Source organism: Atractosteus spatula, chromosome 18, assembly GCF_055471065.1.
Source record: "Atractosteus spatula isolate fAtrSpa1 chromosome 18, fAtrSpa1.hap1, whole genome shotgun sequence".
In the NCBI taxonomy this organism is placed as follows: domain Eukaryota; kingdom Metazoa; phylum Chordata; class Actinopteri; order Semionotiformes; family Lepisosteidae; genus Atractosteus; species Atractosteus spatula.
Window position 1 is genome coordinate 16,225,209 of NC_142723.1, and position 20,962 is coordinate 16,246,170.

The 20,962-nt window shown below is 46.1% G+C and overlaps 1 protein-coding gene and 1 long non-coding RNA gene across 2 annotated transcripts; both read right to left on the bottom strand.

Annotated features, from left to right (window-relative positions):
* Positions 1 to 286: 286 nt before the first annotated feature.
* LOC148818698 (uncharacterized) lies at positions 287 to 1,643 on the bottom strand. Its single transcript, XR_016094406.1, has 3 exons — positions 1,520 to 1,643; positions 1,261 to 1,316; positions 287 to 715 (listed from the first exon to the last, which is right to left on the bottom strand). It is a non-coding gene; the product is annotated as an uncharacterized LOC148818698 (long non-coding RNA).
* Positions 1,644 to 3,516: 1,873 nt separating this feature from the next.
* Positions 3,517 to 18,971, bottom strand: gde1 (glycerophosphodiester phosphodiesterase 1). Its single transcript, XM_088936486.1, has 6 exons — positions 18,509 to 18,971; positions 13,995 to 14,170; positions 12,322 to 12,427; positions 11,395 to 11,487; positions 10,542 to 10,753; positions 3,517 to 9,948 (listed from the first exon to the last, which is right to left on the bottom strand). Exons 1-6 carry the CDS (start codon positions 18,773 to 18,775, stop codon positions 9,801 to 9,803), a joined length of 1,002 nt encoding a protein of 333 aa, XP_088792612.1. The 5' UTR covers positions 18,776 to 18,971; the 3' UTR covers positions 3,517 to 9,800.
* Between the last annotated feature and the right edge of the window lie 1,991 nt (positions 18,972 to 20,962).

Genomic DNA, 20,962 nt, shown 5'->3' on the forward strand with positions numbered 1-20,962 from the left:
GTCCGCCCTGGGTGCCTCCTCTCTCTCGGGCCGAGGCCATCTCCAGCTTGCCTTCCCCTCCTGCTGGGAGTGAGGGGGCTTGGCTAGAGCTATCCTCGGTTCTCCTCCCCCCAGGGCTATACCCACGCTCCCTCCTAGGGACCCTTTCCCCCCCCCCACAGACTATCTAAAAAGGCGGGAGTCTTCGCACTTTTCCAAGTCAAAGTAGTGCGATACAGGGTGTCGCCTTGCGGTGCGTGGCGCACACCGCAAGACAACCCTTCGCACCTTCAAAAATACAGGACAATGCAGACAATGAAATGAGAGTTTTTATTGCAGACTTCACAGCAAATACAATAGCAGCAGTCAACAGAAAACATGCAGATCAAAAATAAAATACAGCACTGAATCGGAACATTACAGATCAAGCCACTGGTAACAAAAATCAAATGTAAGAAAAAGCACACATTGTCAAGAAAAAATTGCCGGAGATCGTCGGAGTGCAGAGAACCAGGAGCCGCAGCACATCCAATAGCAGCAGTCAACAGCAAACATGCAGGTTAAGAACAAGATAAATCGGTACATAAAGGGTACACTACAGATCAAGCCACGGGTATCAAAATAAAATTCAAGGAAAAGCACACATTGTCGAGAAGAACTTGCCAACGCTCGTCGCGTTGCTGGAGTGGAGCTGGAAAGGAGATCGTCGGAGCGCAGAGAACCAGGAGCCGCAGAACTGAAGGCAAAAGAAAAAGGATCAAGTTAACAGGATATTAACATTACTTTATTAACCCTATACCCTATATCGGACTTGCAGAATCGATTCACTTGACGTTCTGAAGTCTATTAACTGTTTAAATAAAATGCCGAAATAAAAAAATATAAAAGCAATCAAATTGAACAATAAACCATGGGAAATCACCAATACATCTCAGTCCCACTACTCCAATATTTAGGAAATACGTTCAGCCACATAGAAATTCAATGCTTCTTGTAAATACAAAACCAGGTAACACAGCGTGTATAATATTCGAATAATCTCCGTTTAAAAACCATAGATAAAGTGTGTTGGTATTATCCATCTTTATGAATTCTAAAGATGAATAAAAGTATCATAAAAAAGAACCAGCGCCTTAGAGTTTACTCCACAAAAGCACAATGAAACGAAAAAAAGTTATCAAGTTAGTTTAAAACTGTTCTCTGGTGTTAAAACGCTGGGAAATACGTGGTGTTTTATCGAGTCACACAAATAGTGTAGCGGAAGGTAGGAACAGAACTTACCTTGGAAAAAACACTTTCATAAGTGGAGGTCCGTTCTTCAAATCCTTTTTAATCACCTGGAGAAATAAAGAAAAACTTACGAATTAGTCAATTTCATCTTTACAACATTTTATCATTTCTGAGCGGTAAGCGTTATTATAGCTCGAATCCGAAAAGCAGAGATTACACAGCTACTGACTTTAGGAAGTAAATGTTTGAAGATAAACTACAGCCTTTTTTCGTTAAAAGAAACAGACCTTATCTTACAAAACATACTTACATGAAAGGTAGTACAAGAACGCTGAATACAGACTTTTACAACTTCGAGAGCACGCTCAAACGGACAGAAGACTCATTTCGGCGTCCTAAAACATAAATAAAAGAGAAACAAACGCAATTAACAAAATTTGCAACGACAATACATTTTTGTCTAACTTTCCTCAAAGTGAAATTTGAGTTTTTGCATTTAAAATAAGAAAATTAGAAATAAAACGCAAACGCACCTCACGCCGCAGAAACTCACCCCGCCGCCATCTTGCCGGGCGCACCTGTGGAACAGGTGGACGGGGCGTGTCCGCTGAGGAAGGTCACTCTGGGGGCGGGCTCGGCTCCTGAACGACAGCTGGGCACTCTGTTACAATTGCTCAACACTCACGCTACTGAAGATAAAAAGTAACTTGAACTCACCAAATCATAAATTTAGCATTTAACGGCTAAGGATTTTCAGACAACCTAATTCAGTGACATTCCCCTACAAAGCTGTTCGCCGGACTCGTTTAGCTTGTGGCCAGCTTGTCGAATCAAGAGAAATGTGCTGGAGAGAGACCCCTGTCGCTCCTAGTTAGGACTGCACCTCTCTTTCACTGTTAGTGCCACACCTGTCCTGAAGGTGTCTCAGTGGTATAAGGGGCTGCTTTTTAGAATTGAATTCCGATCTATGCATTTATAAAGGACTTAAACCCCCCCATTTTCCCTGTTTTGGAAGGCCCCGAAAATGGAGCCCCCCAAAACGGCCGGCGTGGTAGAGAACAGCCCCCTTTACAAACTCACCCCGACAGCACGAGAGCTACACCCGGGGCTTAGGTCTCAGACTGACTGGGAGGCTCGGGGCTCGACTTCAACTCACACGACTCTCCGGGAGTCGATCTGCTCTCTGAACTTTAGATGGGTCCGATGGTTCAACCCGCGGAGCCACCAGGCCGGCCACGCAGAATACCGGCCATGTACATCTCTTATTCAGCCTAAAGCCCAGTCACAGCCCCGAGACGAGGCGGTTTCCACTGTTTGCTCGCTAATCAAGCATTAAATGAATGCTACTGAGATGCCCTTGTAATGCAGTTTTCTAGCCCTTTTTGCGACTGGACCTGACTTGTTCATATTTTCGATTGACAGTAAAAAATAAAGCATCAAAATATGCAGTAGACTTGGGGGAGTCTGTATGTCTTGTGTCAGGCTTGAAGTCCGAGAGGTTAAGTGTTGATGTTTGTATTTTTTAAAACAAAATGTCTGAAATGATTCTAAAGACACCCTTTTGTCAAAATAAAAGTACATAAACGATTAAATTGGTCTAAATGCTTTACACCCCAGCTGATGTCTGAACAGAGTATCTCTTTAGTTCCTTTATACCAGTAGGTGTAGATTTCCATGGGCATTCGACAATGTTCCACATAGAAGATTAAATATTTAATCATCAAAAGAGATGCTTGTAAATGGAATGTCAACCAGTGTATGCAAAGAAAACAGAAATGATCAGGATTAATAACTAGTTTTGCAATCAATGGAGCATCACTTCGCTACTTATTATTAGTATTATAAAAGCTATTATTTAACATACTGTAAAAGTCTAAACGTAGTCAAATGAAAAGAGGGGGAAGGCGACAATCTCTTTGAGTATCAGTCTGCTGGCAAAGAACTAGTGGAAGGTATTTAGGAGTTGTATATTTTATATTTCTAAGAGAGAGATGCAAATTCATTTTGATGAATTTAAAAAGTCATTAAAATTCAATATCGTGTTATACTGTACACCGATACACAGGTTATACAGCGAAAAGGTTTGGGGAACCACTGTAAATAAGTGATTTACAGTACAGTAATCATAGCTGAGATTGAGCGCAAACAGTAAAATTCTTACTTCGTGACCCAAACTTAAAAGGCATTCCATTCTCAATGTTTCTGGCACAACATTGACACTAATTTCTAACCTTTTCCTCTTCATGACCTGAATCCCTGGGGATGAATAAAGTATGTTGAATTAAATTGAATTTAAAACACAACTCCTTTTTTAATGTTGTTATTTTTAATTTTAATGTTCAGTTAAAATTTCAATAAGGTTACTATATCAATACTTCAATACAAAGACACGGATAATGTGATAAGTTCAATCATTTTTTTGTGAAAATAACATTTTCAATCATTCGCGAGGTCTGCATGTGTGAGACAATAAGAGTTTCCAAAGTTGTTTTGCAGATGTGTTATTAACTTCCCAAGTCAACATAGTACATAGTGGCCCCTTACAAAACAATTTCCAGGTTATTTTACACGTCTCCGAATCTGCTTCGCATAAAATAGTATAGCAATGGTCTTGGACTACAAGAAGTTGCTAATTCTAGTATTTTTTTAAATACGCGGCTCGAAAGACGCGACGAATCTTTAAACGGCCATTGATTGACATATTTTAAAACTGACACAATGAAAAACGAATGACTTCTTCTGGTCTAAAAAAAAACTGTTGACACAGCAACGAAGTATTCAAACGTGCTAGTTAAAGCCTTTTTTAAAGTCGTTTGCTAATTGCTCGCTTTTTGAGGCTAAACCCGCAACTTTTGTGATTACGGTATGTGATTACGGTATGATGACGGAACCAAACTCGATTTTCCCGTTCACACCAACGCACAGCAACTACTCGTGTTAAATGCAAAATCAACCACTCCCCGACAAAGAGAGAAACAAAATTGTAGACATACTTATCCTTGCACCAGCAAGTGCTTGACATTTCCATACAGCGTTACTAGCGGTCAAAGTCTCTGTAGATGGTTACGCGACTACCCGAAAAAGAAGGCGCTATACAGTATCTCGGGAACGAAAGCAGCTGGGAAGCTACTTCCAACACAGACTGCACAAACGCAGCACTAATCAATGCGTTTGATCGTCTGTGTGGGGGAAGCAACTTCACAGAGCTAAAGAAAGATCTATTTTTGCGAGAATCAGCCTGAAAGTCACTTTGCAACCTATTTTTCTCCTCAGCTTAAGTCTTTCAACAACGTTTAACGTTTAGAACTATAAAACCTCTCCCCCCCCACCTTTTTATCTCACGACGAAACCTTTTTTAGCTCTTGTTTTTGAAACTTTTGTATTCTGCTTCTTAATCATCTTTGTATTTTGTATCCAATGTGCAGTTAGCGAAAGTAAATGAATTGGTTTTAGAATACAGTGTCACAACAGTGATGAGGACATGCATTCGAAAAATCGTCCTTCAGGAGGCGTAGTCGAGATAAGAATGTCTTTTTTCCCCACCCTGACGCAGAGAGCCCCATCCTTCCAAACTGTATCATGATGGTAGCAGCTCATGCAATATAAAGTTCCAAATAAACCAACCGCAGCTTCCTTTTTATTTTTCAGTTACAGCCATTAGGTAAAAACTAGTCCGACGGTATTTACAGATATAAAATGTTCTTTCGGCAAATGGACTTTAGTCTACTACCATTTCCAATAACTTAGCAAGAATAAACCAATTAAGTATTTGGCACAGTGTTACATGCACCGAATCAACATCTAACGTGCGACTATACATCTTCTCTCCATTTTATTTTTTTTTTTGCGGTGCCAAGATCCTCAGGTTTGATTGGCAAACAACGTCCAGTTATGTTTCGTGGTGGTCTCCGAACCCCGCCCTGGAAGAACCATGTTTACCAGGACAGACAGAAACACTGGCAAATAACCAAAGTTACTTAGATTCTCTCTCATCTCCACTTGCTCTTTGCTTTGAGTGATAGCTGAGACTAATATTCAAAAAGCGTTAAAGTGAACAGAAAAGAGTGCATTGGTTCTCTTTCGTTATTTTTTCCAAAATCCAAAGCAGTAATTTACATTACACCTATCAAAATAGTGTCTTGATCTAGAATATTTTCTAGGGCTAAAGACTATTTTAATGATGTATTCTCAATGAAATACTGTTTGAGACAAGGAGTTGAAAGAAAATCAGAACTGTCACACTGACTGCCACTGTCTAGCCCCTTCGATAGACTGGCGAAAAAGAACGTAGTCGTCTTTGCCACTCAAATGTTCTTTTCTGTTGTCCTGTCCTGTCACAGGTTTGAATGCGTTCGGTGGATTCTGTGGAGGCAATGCCGAGCTCCTTTTCCGTGTAGTTTTTTTTTCCAGTGCTGGATTAACCTCTGCTTCTTCCTCTCGCAGGCCAGATGCGAACACAGATCTCCCCTGTAAACCCCAGTATTCAGAACATTTAGTGTCCTCCTCTAAGATTTAAGGGAGTCCAGGTGAGATATTTTGGGTTACACGCTTTCCCCCCCGAATTCATTATGGCAGAAGTCTCCAAACCTCGTCCCGGAGACACACATACCTGCTACCACAATTCCAGCCTTAATTGAATTTGCAAGTCGCTTCTGTTCGTTTTTCCTGTGAAATGCGCTCGTTAAAGGGCCATTTCCAACACGTTCAAGAGCGTAAGGAGTTGCAACTGTTTTTATTACGAAGTCAGTTAGAGGTTCAGTTGTGTACGTCAGGGCCGGGCTGGAACAAAGCCCAGCAGAAACAGCACCCTGACTGGGACCCCTGACTGACAGGATGTGAAAGACACCAACTATTCTGAGAGGGTGTTCTCTTTCTCAGGGTACGGGTGGGAGCTGAGCTGTCACCCAAGCACCACAGGGTGACATAATATGGAGAGCACAAGTGATGGGAGGGAATATGAACACCAGTGTGATAAGAGAGACTGAAACAGTTCTCTGTTTAAGCAACCACAAAGTTTCTAGTGTGCCAGAGTAAAGTACCCTTGAAAACAAGGGGCGTGTGAGACTGGCTACTGTTCTTATCAATGCCAGCACAGGAAATCGGGCGATTAAGCCTTAACCTACACATCTTATCACAGCACACAGCTCAATGGGTGGGCTGTGGCGCAGCACAAGCTAAACACAAGCCTGCAGTCTGTGAGAATGTTGATGAACACAAGAGTCAAAACTGTCTTTTGGGACACCAGATGCAAATGGGAAATATCTCAGGCTGATCTCACTCTGTTTATGTCTTCAGGGGAATTCGGTTGGTCTGAAAGACCCTCTTGGCAACACTGCAGATGTTGTTTTGACCTGCTTAACAAACTGGGTAAAACAGTTCATTTCAATAAATGCTCATTATGAATGAAAATCGAGACTTGGGATGCACAATTCCTATTGTCCTTCTATGTATCCTGATTTATACTGATTTATGCATCCTGGATTATACTTCTGTAAATTGGTGAAGACTGAAAATAAAGAAAGCTTAGGTCAGCAGTTTCAAGATTTCTCACATACTCCATACATTTGAGCCTTAAAAAGTCAGTCATTCATCACTGAGTCAACCTAATTTAATTACCGTTAATAAGAAAAAGAAATTAACTTAATAAATTGCTCTTGATATTTATATCTGAGGATCATTACAGATGGTAGATGAGATGGGCTTTGCAGCTCTTGGGTTCAATTGCAGGTGGGGACACCTGTCTGTTCTCAGTGTGTTCATATAGCTTATGGCACAGATGTCACTAGAAAAGTCTTCTTCTGAAACTGAGCTTTTAAGACATAACACTTGCCACAGATGGATGTTTTCTGCACCTTTTTTTCATGAATGTTATATAAAAGCCTGTACATTTCATAAGCAAGAATAAGATGCAGTGAAAAAAAGTCTGGGCTTGAGGACTATAAATAACTAAGGAAATGGTCCTTTAGTACAAATTCTGCATCTGTCATGTTTTAATCAATGCTTATGACACTAATTAATGGCACCCAACACTTGGAACAAATGTATATTTTTGTGATTCATTTATTAGGTTATTGCTGGTGTGTAGTAATCTAGATTCAGTACTACTGGTGAAGTTGTTCCCGTGTTAGAAACCACAAGATTTGTAGATCACATGTTTTAAAAGTAGGTGAAAGGTCCCTCGTCCAACGTCACACATAGCTCATACAGATGTCTGTTTGAACATCAGTAATGCAATCCAACTGCTCCCAGAGAGCACTGCTTCTGCCAAAGCAAAATATAGTTTAAATTCTACATGATGTTAAAAATGTCTTTTAATGAACACATTTATATAACCTACATACTGTACCCTGGCCTTATTTCATTTCCCAGACTTCGTGACCTTGTGTTCTCCCAGTCATTCCAGCTTGCCTTAATTTCCCAATTGTAAACAGGCATGTGGTCGCTAAGGCCACCTTAAAAAGGTTTGTTTCTCAACTGTTCTCGAGTTATGCTCCTGTTGCCCAGAATGCTCTTTCTAATAAACCCAGACTTTAACCGTAGAGTTCATTCTTCATTCACAAAATGAAAAGTATCTCTATTCATGGCACCTGCTTTTTGCTAGGGACCATTCTGTCTGCATGACTGATGTAGAAATGAAATCGAGCCATCTCAGATTTTCTTTCTGAATAAAATAAAACAGCAGAACTTGTTCCTATTAGTAATAGATTAACACATCTCTGGGAGCTCCAGTTTCCTCCCGCAGTCCACAGACAAACTGGCAGGTTCACTGGCTTCTGTAAAAATGGCCCTGGTGTGAGTGTGTGCCTGTCTGTGTCTGTCTGTGCCCTGTGATGGACTTGCCAGAATAGGCTCTGGCTCTCCTGCGTCTCTGTATGGGATAAAGTGGTTAGAAGATGGATGGATTAGATTTGCATCGAAGAACAGCCTTCCTTATTTGACCAAATTGGGTCCCGCAATAACATCAGTAATTTTACACTGTTTTCTATATTTTAAAGCATCAAGAGGGTATCGAACCCGAGACAATACTCCAACTAATCTCCTGGTAAGGACAGTGTGTCACCCAACAAGTCCTGAAGCCTCTGTGGGGATTAGTACGCTGAACAACATAAAATTCCTGAAGATTGCATCACGGAAATGGAGAACAGACCTTTTTAGTCTGCAATTTCAATTGACCTAATGGGAGTGAAACTACAGTATAAGCTTGAGAGGAACACTTAACGCCTGAAAAACTACATTGTTCCTCAGAAAGCCATCAACAGCTGGTGTGAGACAACAGCTTTAAATGCCAGGATCACTGCCTTGCTTACATGTTGAAATGCACATTTACCACATTTATGGTCATCCTCGCTGAGTTTCAACTATGCCGGCAACCTTAGAAGTTGTGACAAGTATTTCCACCTAATTAAATACAAAAGAGACATATTTTATCTTAAACATCAAGTTCCAGTTTAGTCTTGGAGATCACGGTCCTACTAGCAACGTGTTGAGGATGTCTGTCTTTTGAAGGGACACACTGGAACTTTCCTCATTCCCTTGGGCCATGAAGAAGAAGCCACGGCCAGTCAGCTCATTCAGGGGATTATTGGCACATGTTCTTGGGGGCATTTAAGAGCTCCAGTGAAGACTGTGCCGTCGTAGACAGACGTAACTTTGTTTTGTTAAGTGTGCTGTAGAAACTTTTTTAAAATACAGCTGCGAGCTGGATATGAGTGCCAGCAGTGGTCGCGTCTTCGGACAAACCTCCTCGAACACAAACGCTAAACACGTTCGACAGCGGATACCCCCCTCTCCCACGTTTCCTTACTCGACCGCTGGGTCACCCTCCCTCCGCAGCCACACATTTACAGCACCAGGGCAGTAGCTCAGAGTGAATGAAACAGTGAAACTGGGGAGGTGGGTGATCTGTCCATTGCCAGGGGACGGCCCCCGGCTCGCACATACAGCGCTGAGAAGGGAGTGAGCGGGCCTCACAGATGTTTTAAACACACTGCGTGTCTTTCTTCCAAAGGATGGGGCCAGGGCAGGATGTCAAAAGAGTTTTTCAACGACCACCACCGGCCGCATGGGAGGGCTTGCGTCCTGTGTGTGGGAGTCAGGGGACGTCACCGCGGAAACCGGAGATGCTGGGAGGTGCGCCCAGGGGACCGATTTCATAAACCCCAGAGCCATGACCCCACACCCCCAAAAAAACACCTACAGGACTGGGCAGCCACAAACACCTGGGACTCGGCTGGGAAGCGTTTTGTTCTCTTCCTCTGCCTGTCCAAATCAGGGTCAATCTTTGCTTCTGAACCCCCATAAAGCGCAGTCCCCAGTACCTTAGTGCATGGTCACTGATTCTGCCTGTGCTTGACGGGGGGACGTCTCGGGTCCTTGGTCATGAAGAAAGGTTATATACAAGACACAGGAGGCCATGCGGCCGCGGGGCATCTTGGGAAGGTTGGGACCAGGGGCCTCGCTCACTCTCGGCCCTCCGATGAGCAGGCTGGGGGGAGAGGTAAGGCCATGTGTCTCGGTGATGGAGGTCAAGTCCAACGGTAGCGCCTGTGGCCGGTCCGCCAGCCGCCGGCTCAAGGCTGCCGCTGCAGTGCTCAGTAGTGGGGCTCGCAGTCCTCCACCAGGCTGTCCGTGATGTAGCCGATCCCCAGCAGCTCCTGGTAATACTGCTTCTCGGCCGAGGTGTTGATGGTCCAGCCCACCACTTCGACGCCCCGCTCGGCCCAGTACTGCACGTAGTCCCTGCCGGGGAAGAGGGCGACACGTCCAGGGTTAGACACCATCGTTTCCTGTGTGCTTCCCCTGGCCAGTACTCAAACCTCCCCCACCAGCTTGGCGCCGAGCCCTGCGTGTGAGCAGAGAACGACAACCGCAGCACAGCTGTAACTACGATCGGAGCCCCACATATTATCATTGTGAATCTTACTGTGTTCCAGCTAACTAGGGGTACGATTGAGTGTACACTCCACTTCACTGCCACAGAACCTAGGAATGGTTTCTGAAACACTGCCCACTCAACACAACACGGGATTTAATGTCTCCGTGAACTGTGATACTCTGGACCCCCCACATCTTGACAAATACATCCGTTATTCCCCAAAGTAGCTTTTACAGAATTAAAAAAGAACAGATTCCAGTCACAGATGCTATAAAGGAACAGGAGTCTCTGCGCTACAATGGCAGGTCGGCTGCTCAGCTCAGCTGGTAAAGGGATTGTAATCAAAGAGGTCAGTGACGACCTTCTGTTTTCTGGCGGTCGCCCACGGCCTGCGTGTCTTTCTCCGGCGGACAGGGGGGAGTGCAGAGCAGGCCTGTACCGCAGCCCCTGTACTCACGGGGAGATGAAGTTCTTCTGCATGAGGAAGGCCGACACCCCACACAGGTGCCACAGCAGCTGGTGGTGGCTCCAGTCCAGCAGCACGTCCAGCAGCTGGAACCAGTGGTGCTTCCAGGGGGAGGAGAAGCGTGGCGCGCCGTCGCCCCAGCGGCTGAGACTCCAGGGCCGGTGAGTCAGGGCGGTCAGCACCTCGGGGTCGGCCTGCCGCATCTGCAACAGCCCAGCGGCACGCGGTAAGGAACCGCGGGAGAGAGAGAGCATAGCCTTCCCCCCTAAACGGGTGCTGAGCTCAATGTCTGTGCCACTTCCCGTGCTCCTGGAGGTGACTGGACAGGCTGGCGTGTGTTAAAGTACGAGCAGTTTCCACAGGGCACATCACTGGCCTGCAGTCACCTGTGCATGAAAGCACCGGCACACACAGAATGAATGTGTACAGTAGTGGTGGATCGGAGAATTAACTTTGCAAAAATCGTAGGGTGCTTTTCTGAGGTTCATGCAATAAGTAAGAAACCTTTCTTTCACATGAAGACAAAACACACCCTGCCAGAAAACTTAATGTCAATGCCACATTTGTGGGTAATGAGCTAGAAACTAAGAATATGAAAAAGACAAACGTAACTGAGACCCAGCAATTTCAAGTTTCTTGGGTCCAATCTGTTTTCTGAGTGAAGGCCTGCACTACCTGCTAGGCCACTGGAAAACCTACAGTCAAGACTGCAGATGGAATATTCCTTTACGGATGTCTTGGTTTAAAACAATAGCAAAGGAGAGACCCCCCAGCACTAACGATCTTTATGAAAACAGGTAAGCAATGCATTACAGTACAAATAAATGACAATGTCAATCTGTACCTTGTAGATGACCTTTGGCTCAAAGGAACAGACAATGCTGGTGTTGTAGAGCACAGGATATTCTTTGTAGATTTCCTTCAGTGCTGCAGCAGCCTGAAATTGCAGGGCAAGGTTAAAATGTCACTTAAGTTACCCAGGAGTGCTTAGCCTGTCTTCCTTTAATCTCCTGAATCTAGCGATTGTGCTTCCATGCAGATTACTCAGCCAGGAAGTCTTCAGTATCTGCACCTGAAATCTGAGCCTCTACTAAGATACAACAGGATTTCTAAATCAGGCTTTCCACCTACTAGTTCAAGTAGGGAGCTGCGTCAGCATGCGTAGGCTGCAAAAGAACAAGTAAAGGTTCATTCCTCTTGAAAAGAGAAGAAAAAAACAACGTCACCTGAAGAAGGCTCCATAAGCCAACATTTTGTGTTTCTTTTCTTCTTTTTTCAGCATGGAATGAACCTTTACTTGTTCCATTCCACCTTCTAATTGTGGCATTGGGGGTATACTGTAATTTAGGCATCGGCTAAAGTTTAGAGTACTATTTTGAAATGATTAGGTAAAATCCTGCTTTTTCGCCCCGCAGTGCGATTGAGCTGCAGAGGTCCGAGACAAATCACAGATTAATTTCACAGAGGGCCTGCTCACTAAAGCAGACCAAATAAGCTCAGTGCTTTGTCTCTCCCTGGAAGTCAGGGTGCCAGTTCTGGTACTGTACGTGCCACCCTTGAGGTCCGATTGAGCTCCGGTGGCACCAGAACACACTGTGCTCTTGGCGCAGTTCACCAGCTCCCATTGCAGGTTAAGCGTGGGGTGGCTCAGTTAACCTGTGGCTTGGAGAGCACCACCCAGCCTGTCCAGAAGAGTGACTTCAAGCCCTGGCTAACTGGAAAACCTTTATCCTTCGAGAGCTTGTCTCTTGCCCGTGAGCTGCTGCCACACCTGGTCTGCGTGGCCCTTGACGTCGAAGTAGATGGTGAGCTCGTTCTTGGTGCACTCCTCCACCGCCTCCTTCAGCGTGGGCACCCTCTCGCCCCGGAACCTGTCCCTGTAACCAGGCACACGCCAGCTACGTCACACTTCACGGTATCGCACCGCCGCACCGCCCTCCGGGATCAACACGGCCTGCCAGGCGTCTGTCCAGACACCGTCCAGGACTGGTTCAACCCAGCGGGTGATGCGGACGTTGCCGACAAGCACAGAGTGTTACACGCAGGTCGCAAAAACAAACTACAGATACAAACTGGGACACGCTGAGCTTGAAGAGGCTACTTCTGATAAACATTTACGAAATGACATATCATTTACATCTTCCAGACACTGTGGGGAGGCACTTAAAAAGACAAACGTTGCCAGGATCTGTAGTTATTCTGTCAAAACTGTAGTGTAATTTAAATCCAAGGGTGTTATGTTAGGTCAGCACAGTGGATCTGTGGTAAGCGTTGCTCGGGGCCCAGGGTTCAATTTCTGGGGTGCTGTTTGTGTGGAGTTTGTACAGTATGCTCCCCCCCATATTTGTTTGGGTTTCCTCCGGTTTCCTTCCACAGTCCAAAGACTTCCTGGTAGGTTAACTGGCTGCTGGGCACATGCAGACACACACACTCACACCAGGGCCAATTTTCCCAGCAACCAATTAACCTGCCAGTATGTCTTTGGACTGTGGGAGCACACCCAGTTGAACACAGGGAGAATACATTCTCCCCACAGATGGCACCCAGGTCCAGAATTGAACCCAGGGCCTCAGCGATGCTAACCACTGCGCCACTGAGCTGCCCTATTGAACAACAGTACATTCAATTTACCAATCATCATTTTTTTACATTACGGTCTATCTGTGAAACACAGGTAAGGAACAAATCAATCGGAAGTACTGAAACTTGGCTATTTGAGTGTGACACTGGCCTGGTGGAAACACCGTCTTTCCTTCTAGTGTCGTGACAGAGTGGTCTTGGACACATATAGTGACTGCTACGGTGCAACTGCCACACGATTTGTATATTTCGAGGTTAGAAATAATGAGCATTGATACTGCAATAACAGTAAACTGTACACAGTGACGTGTAAAACCTTCAATTGACATCACAAAATAGACTAAATTTCCAGGCATGCACAGCACTGTTTTCTGCGATTCCGAGCAAAACGTCTGGTGAAATGTTGCAGCCCCATGACACTGTAAACCGGCAGGCATGTGAAGACATCTCTTTTAGTCCAATAGAAATATTGCTCTCGACTTCCAGACAGTTTTGCCGACAAATAGTTCTTAACTTGTTCACTCTGCATGCAGATCACGTGGGAATATTTCTGCAGTGACCTGTCTGCTCCACAACCTGTGCTTATTCACTCACAATACATTAGTCATTACAGGGACTAGTGAGCAGGAAGGGCCGCGTCACTTCACAATTCTCGTGAGCTCTCGCTCATGCCCAGGGCGAGACCGACAGTTTGCCACAGCAATGGCGACTTACAGTCCCTTCACACAGTTCACGGTTTTGCGCTTGATTTGAAATTTGTGAAACATTTCCTACGCCGTCAGGGAGTTCATTTGGTTTCCGAGACGGAACAGCAGGACTGCGGTTCCGCTTTGACCGCGGCTGTTCCCGGCGCGCTCAGCCCACCTGAGCCGGTGCTTGGCGGCGGCGTCCAGCCTGCGCACGTCGGCGTAGCGCAGCCGGCTGAGCGGCCCGCTGCCGTTCGTGGTGCGGTCCACCGTCTCGTCGTGCATCAGGATGGGGACGCCGTCCGCCGTGAACTCCAGGTCCAGCTCCACGCCGGTGGCGCCGTTCTCGCGAGCCTGGAGCGGGAGAGAGAGGGAGACGGGGGGAGGGCGCGTTTGCGGGTCGCGGCCTCTGACAGATACTGCGAGAGAAATAACACTTGAGCCTGTCCCCAGGCTTCACCCTGTTAAACTCACACTTTCTAGACTCAGACACGAACAAGGTGATTTGTGTGCCTCCAGTCGGGCTGGAAGAGAAACTCTGCCATGTTGTTTCTATAGACTGATGGAAAAAAGCAACGCAGCATTTTCTGGAATGAGAATACTATAGTTTTAGCTTATGTACTTTCACAAAAAGTTGTCAATTTGTTTTAAGGCCTCTGACCAGCAATACAGCTTGTGTAGTGAGGCATTGCAGCTTGCCAATCACACGAAAGCTCGTTCGGTGCACTTTTACCCAACCAGGTCCAGGTGGAACAATGCCTCATCAGGTCACCTTTAGAAAGGCCTTAATTCAAAGCTTAGGTCACTGCAAGAAAAAGGCCCCACTTAGTCAGTTTTCTGTGTATTCCATAATGCCTCGAATGTCACCAGGAGCAAGGGAGAGGGCCATTGGCATGCTGCAGGCAGGCATGTCATGTGCCAGCGTTGCCAGACACTATGGAGTAAGAGAAGGTTTCAGCAGACAGGCAGGACAGATGACCGTTCAAGACCTGGTCGCCCTCGAGTGACCACACCAGAGCAGGACCGACACATCAGACTGGTCCATCTGAGAGATCTTTCAGATCAATGCACACATCAGTGACAGGACTGTGAGGCTCCATGCTGCTGGCCTTAGAGCACAGCGACCGGTCAGAGGCCCTCTGCTCACACCTCCTAGATATCACACCCGACTGGCTTGGGCCAGATAGAGGCTGCGATGGACTCGTCAGCAGTGGCATCAGGTCCTCTTCACGGATGAGTCACTCTTCAGCCTGTTCCACCCAGACAGGAGGGCCAGAGTGTGGAGGACGAAGTGTTGCGTTTTTTTTTTCCCCATCAGTATATATACAAAGTTGTTCAGACTTGCAAAACATTAAAATCTTTAAGTGTTTAAACATGAATGTAAGATTTAAGGAGTTTCATGTTTGCTTTGCCAGAGGTAATTTGGAAACAGAACCTTGGTGTATAACTAATCTGTTAGTAAACCTGGCTAGATATCACTTTCACAAAACACTGATTAACCTACAGGTCTGTCTTTGGCCTGTGGGAGGAAACTGGAGGAGCAAGAGGAAACCCATGTGAACACAGGGAGAACATACACACTCCAAAGTCCATGCAGATCAAATCCAGGGCCCCATTCTGCTCAAATATTGACAAAATATGAATTAACTCTATTGCCTAGCCAAAAATAAGTAGCTTGAAAGACTAATAATCCAATTAAAGAGAGAACTACATAAGCCAGCTTTTTAAAATTACAAGCACCTACCCTAACAGTGAACGTGGTGTGACCCCATTATTTCTGTATTATTTATGCCATGACCTTTGTGTGCTCATCTTTTTTTCTATCTGATTTTGCTTTAAATGTTACAGATTCACACCTGATTGAGAGGAGGCGTGGTCTCGGTGTTCCATTAGAATGGGAGAGGCTGGCCTTCACTATATAAGATCTGCCAAACCAGCCTGCCACAGCTTTGTGCTCTCACACAGGTTGTTTTCTGTGGTTTGACTGCTTGTGCTCAGTCATGGACTAATGCTGTTATTTTTTTTATATGTTCATTGTGCTTTTTGTTTGTTTTTTTTTTGTTTTATGTGAATAGGGGAGTGTGAGAGTAGTCAGAGGGTCTGAGGAAAACTTGTTTGAGATAAGCTTTTTTTTTTGGTGGGGGGGGTCCTAAGTTAATTGTGTTGGAGTATATTTGGATAGAATAGTTTCCCGTTTGGAGAAAAATGAGGTTGGGGGGGGGGGGGAGGCCTGTTTCGTTTGTAAAACTCTTGTTTAGGCTTTAGTTATGCATGATAATGTAACAAACCCGGGACTTAAGCCGTAACATGCGGGAGTTCGTCCGGGATACCAAAGTTAGTTTGCTGAGCCGGTTGTTTTGCATCTGTTTTGTTTGTGCGGTTAAGGAATTTGATATTAAGTTGTCTGTTAATAACCTGCACAAAGGCTCGACTTTTTTTTTTAATGTCGACTATTATCAAGCAGACGTAACCTATACTGCCCGGAAGGCTGAACTTAAAGATCAAATAGTTACTGCACTTCTCTGGTTGAACGTGAATTGTTTCTGATCCATCATCGCCCGTTAAATTGTCTAGCGACGATTTTCGAATGAAACTGGAGTTCGAGTTAAAAATGAAGGAGCTGGAGGTTAGAAATTAACGGTTAGAAATGAAACGGTTGAAGAAAATGCGCTACGATTGAAAGAGGTAGCGCTGGCAGCGAGCAAAATGGGAGCTATTCCGTCTGCTGGGTTTGATGTAGGCAGGAATATTCGTCTGGTGCCCCTTGTTACCGAGAGGTGGATCAATATTTTGCTTACTTGGAGCGTGTAGCTACTTCGCATGAATGGGCAAAGCTTGGTCTTTACTCCCAGAGTGTGCTTGGTAGAACCCAAGAGGCTTATTCCTCTTGAACTATGGATCGCAGCTCTGGCTGTGAAGTGGTGATAAAATGCCATTAAGCGGACATACGAGCTGGTTCCTCAAGCTTATCGGGCAGCGTTTTCGGCGATGTAAGAGGGGAGACGGCAAGACGTAGGATTTGCACAAGAAAGTGTTCGGTGAGTGGTGTGCTTTGTTGCAGGTAAAAGCTGTTGATACTACTTTTGCAGTTCAAGAACTGCGTACCTCAGATTGCTACGTACTTAAACGGGGGGGGAGGGAACGAGGTGCTGGTTTCAAAGGCTGCCGTTTTGGCCAACGAGTTATTTTCAACTCGAAGAAACGCGTGTATTTAAGGTGAGGCTCATACGAAGCTCGGAGGTTTGCATGATAGTGCAGCGGAGGTACAGCCGACGGGCTCTGCAGATGCTGTAGAACATCCTGTTCGTTAGGCTAATGATCATCAGAGAACGTCATTGTAATTACTCCGTTATTAAAGAAACGCTCTCCTCTTTTTTTTTTGCTTTGTATTTTGAGGTTTAGGTTTCTGGACCTTCACCTTGGATAGCTGCCGCTGAACATAACCCGCCAGCAGCGTCTCCACCGAAACACGGAGGAAGTCAAATCGGAGACTAACGCGAAGGAGTCTTACAAGTGTCTTGTCTTGATATCCGACATCTCCGAGGAGGAGACGATGTTCGTCTCGAGTGTAAGTGTTTTTTATTTGAAAAAGTTCACGGATTTAGATAAATTAACTTGGAGGGTACTTTCTATCTTTTTAAAGAGTGGGGAATGTCCTTTACGTGCTCATTTTCCTCTGATTTTGTACAGGCTCACACCTGTGTGGAGGCGTGGTCTTGGTGCTCCAGCTGGAGGGGAGGTCTGTCGGACCGTCAGGGAGTCGCCGCTTGTGCTCATTAACGGACGGACTTTTTTACATGTTCACAGCGCCTTGTGTTCCGTTTCCCCCCTTTCTGGTTTGTATAGGAGTTAGTTTATGTAAATAGGGAAGCATAAGAGTAGTGAGACTACTTTGTTCGGGGGAAACTGGTTTTAATTCGGGTCTGAGTTAAGTGCGTTTTGTTTTAGTTTTTCTTTGGGGGGGGGGGGAAATAAAGGCCTGCGTTTTGTATGTTCAACTTTTTCGTGTTTCGGTTTTTATTCATTTATATTCCAACAACCGGGTCTTGTGCCGTAACAAGTCTAGTTGCTCCAAAGCAGTTCCCACGACAGACACTAAGCTTAAACCACTTCTCCCCACTAAGGTTTTAATGCGTGGGGTCACTGCTGCCGTACTTAATCCCCTTTTCACTCAGATTGCTTAAGTGAAGTGCCCAGGTGTGGGGGGGGGGGGGAACGACCACGGTTAGTCGTTTAACACAGACAATTAAAACTGGGCCATTACTAGACAGGATGGCGCCGCCTTGCGGCCGCAGGTGGGGATGCACTATGCTCTTTGACCGCTCTTCTCCTACAGCACAGTCTGCTTATGTTTCAAAGCCGAGCTCTTTCTGATCTGGATCTGAACACTGCTCCTACTAACTACACGTATGAGGTTCTTCTGGTGCTTGATGTGGAGTAAGCGCGGAGTGTTGTGCAAGTCCGGTCTACCCTCCCCGTGATTTAAAAAAAAAACTGGAAGCTCCGCATCCGTTTCCCTTTCCTTTATGCGAGCGAGCATGCGTCGTGTCAGGCGGCGGACGCGTTCAAAACACCCGGTACACACAAAATTAAAAACCCTCCGTTTTTTTCCCCCGTGGGCGAGAGGAAAAGGTGGGGTTAGGAAGCCACAGTGGGCGCCAGGGTTTGCCCGTGCTGAAAGCGGGGACTCACCTGCCGGATAGCGGCCAGCGTGTTCTCCGGGGCGTCGTGTCCCCCGCCGCGGTGCGCCACCACGGACACGCCGCCGCCGGCCGCCCGTCGGCCGGGACGCAGCACTCTCTGGGCCCGGCTCGCCGGCACCGGCGGGTACCGGAACAGGACGAGGAAGAGATAGAGAGCCGCTGTCCCGCCGGTGGAGCACAGCGGGCTCCGGGTGCCCAGCAGCAGCACGAAGAAAACGACGGAGAAAAAGGCTAGCCCATCTCCTAGCTGCAGCATTGTGGCGGACCCGTGTGTGTGACGATCCGGCTACCGCCGAGGCACGACTCCGTGTACCTGCGCTGGGTACGGCCCCGGTGCTGTCGGCTGGGGGGGAGGCAGTCGGGACCCGGCGCTACCGGCGCTCTTGTGCCTGGCCGTCCAGCCCAGCGCGCAAGCGTCCTCTCCACCCGGGGGAGTGGGCAGGTCCGGGCCCGCAGGACCCGACCAATAACAGCGCAAGGCGCACTTACCCCCGGCGGGGCTGGGAGAGCCGACCGGCGGGGACCTCGCCCGCGCAGGAGGGCAGGGTGCTCGGCAGCCTTGACCCTTGACTGTATTGCAAGCTAATCGTTTCGTCTCGATGAGAATGAATATTAGTTTGGATGCTGATTTTTTCGATCACCCACTTCTCCCCCCCCCCCCCCTCCCACTACCATTGTGTCACTTGCGCTAGCTGCAGCAATCGAAAATAAAGCTTCATTCAGATTTGATGAAATGGTAAATGGCTCATACATGGGTGTTTTTTTTTTTAATTAAACCATCCAAACCGTACGCTGTTTGTATTACTGAGCCATTTTTCTGGGCCACGCCCAAAATCTAGTCCACGAAATACCCCCGTTCAATTAAATAAAAAAAAACAAACAACAGTGTATAATCGTTCCCCCAATGAAGGAGTAATTTTCCAGATAGTGAAGATATCGAGTCCGTTTTTGAATATTGCTTTATTGCTAACAATTCAGCTTGTGTTCAAAATTAAAGGAATAACTGAAACTGGTGCTTTATTGTACTGATTTAGTCCCAGGAAATGACAGTGGACATAAACGATTAGCTGGAAAAGCCTGCCATGAACTTTAATGACGTTAATAAAACAGTTTAACATTTATTTGCTGTAAACGTGTTTGATTCCCAAACCGAAGACAAAGCTGTGCTCATTTTACTGGAGCAGGCCAGATTAAAGGGGACTGCTTTATCAGCTGATCTGCATTAGAGGATAATTAAAGCTGCTGTTATCTGTACATAGTCTCACGGGGTGGTAATTAATTAATTAGGTGATTGGTGAAGGGTTTAGAGGTCACATTCTCACAGGGGGATCAATCAGTAATGTTTGGCATATATAGCACTCAGAGGGGGGAGTGGCAGGGTGTGTATTTGTGCTGGGAGTCTCCTCAGCTGTTCTACCTAAGAGCTGATTGTGAGTTTTGAAAGTGTTTGGACCCTTTGAGCTGCCTACCTGGAGCTGGGGCCTGTTGCACTGGGCTACAATTGTTAACCAATGTTGAGAGCTGTCAACATAAAAGTAGACTGCGTTGTAAAAGCTGTCCAGAGCTCCTCTGTAAAGCTCTGTTGTTTGGGGTGTCAGAAAAGAAACCCACTTAATAAAGTAAGACTTCAATCTGTGATGGCTGTGCATGTGTGTGTTTCACTTGCAGTTGCTTTTTGCATTAGAGAAGTGCTCATCCTTCACCTCCCAACAGACAGCGGTCCTGAAGCAAGGCCTCTGAGAATCGTTTAAATGAGTGAGGTGGATTGCTTGTTGTACCTGATCTTTGGTGTGGGTGAGGGATGTGAATGTTTTATTCTCAAAGGTGGTCCATGTTTAAATGCTGAAAAGCTAAGGGGAAAAAAGTACTTGAAAATGGATGTGGCAATGTGACCTGGGTCCAATTCCAGAGCTGGGGTCCTGTCTGTGTTCTCCTGCGTTTCCTTTAGGTGCTCTGGTTGCCTCTCTCAGGCCAGAGCCACTGGCAGGTTAATTAACTTTTGGGAAAGTTGGCCCAGGTGTGCGTGTGTACGTCTGCCCTAGAATGGACTGGTGCTACCTTGAATACATAAGGATAAGAAAGTGGGTGAATATTTGTTCAATAAAATGACGGTGCAGCTGCTGGAGAAAGATTGTCCCCTGGCTCATAAACCTAAAAGATTCACGTAGAACTGTACCAAGTGTTAAAAGTTCTTTTGATGCTCAGTGGACGTGTGAATAGGGGGCGTCGGTGCATCTGCTGTTCCTCTGTACAGAGTGAGTCGGCTTTTCACAGCCTCCCAGCAGTGGGCGGGGCTTAGAGGTTGCTAGGAGGCCCTGTTGCCGCCGGAAGATGGCGGCTGCTAGGGAGAGGCGGGTGTTGATGTTTTATGCTAGAAACCGACGAAAATAACCATGTTGACGAAACCACCGTATTCGTGCACACGTAGTATAACCGATTTACG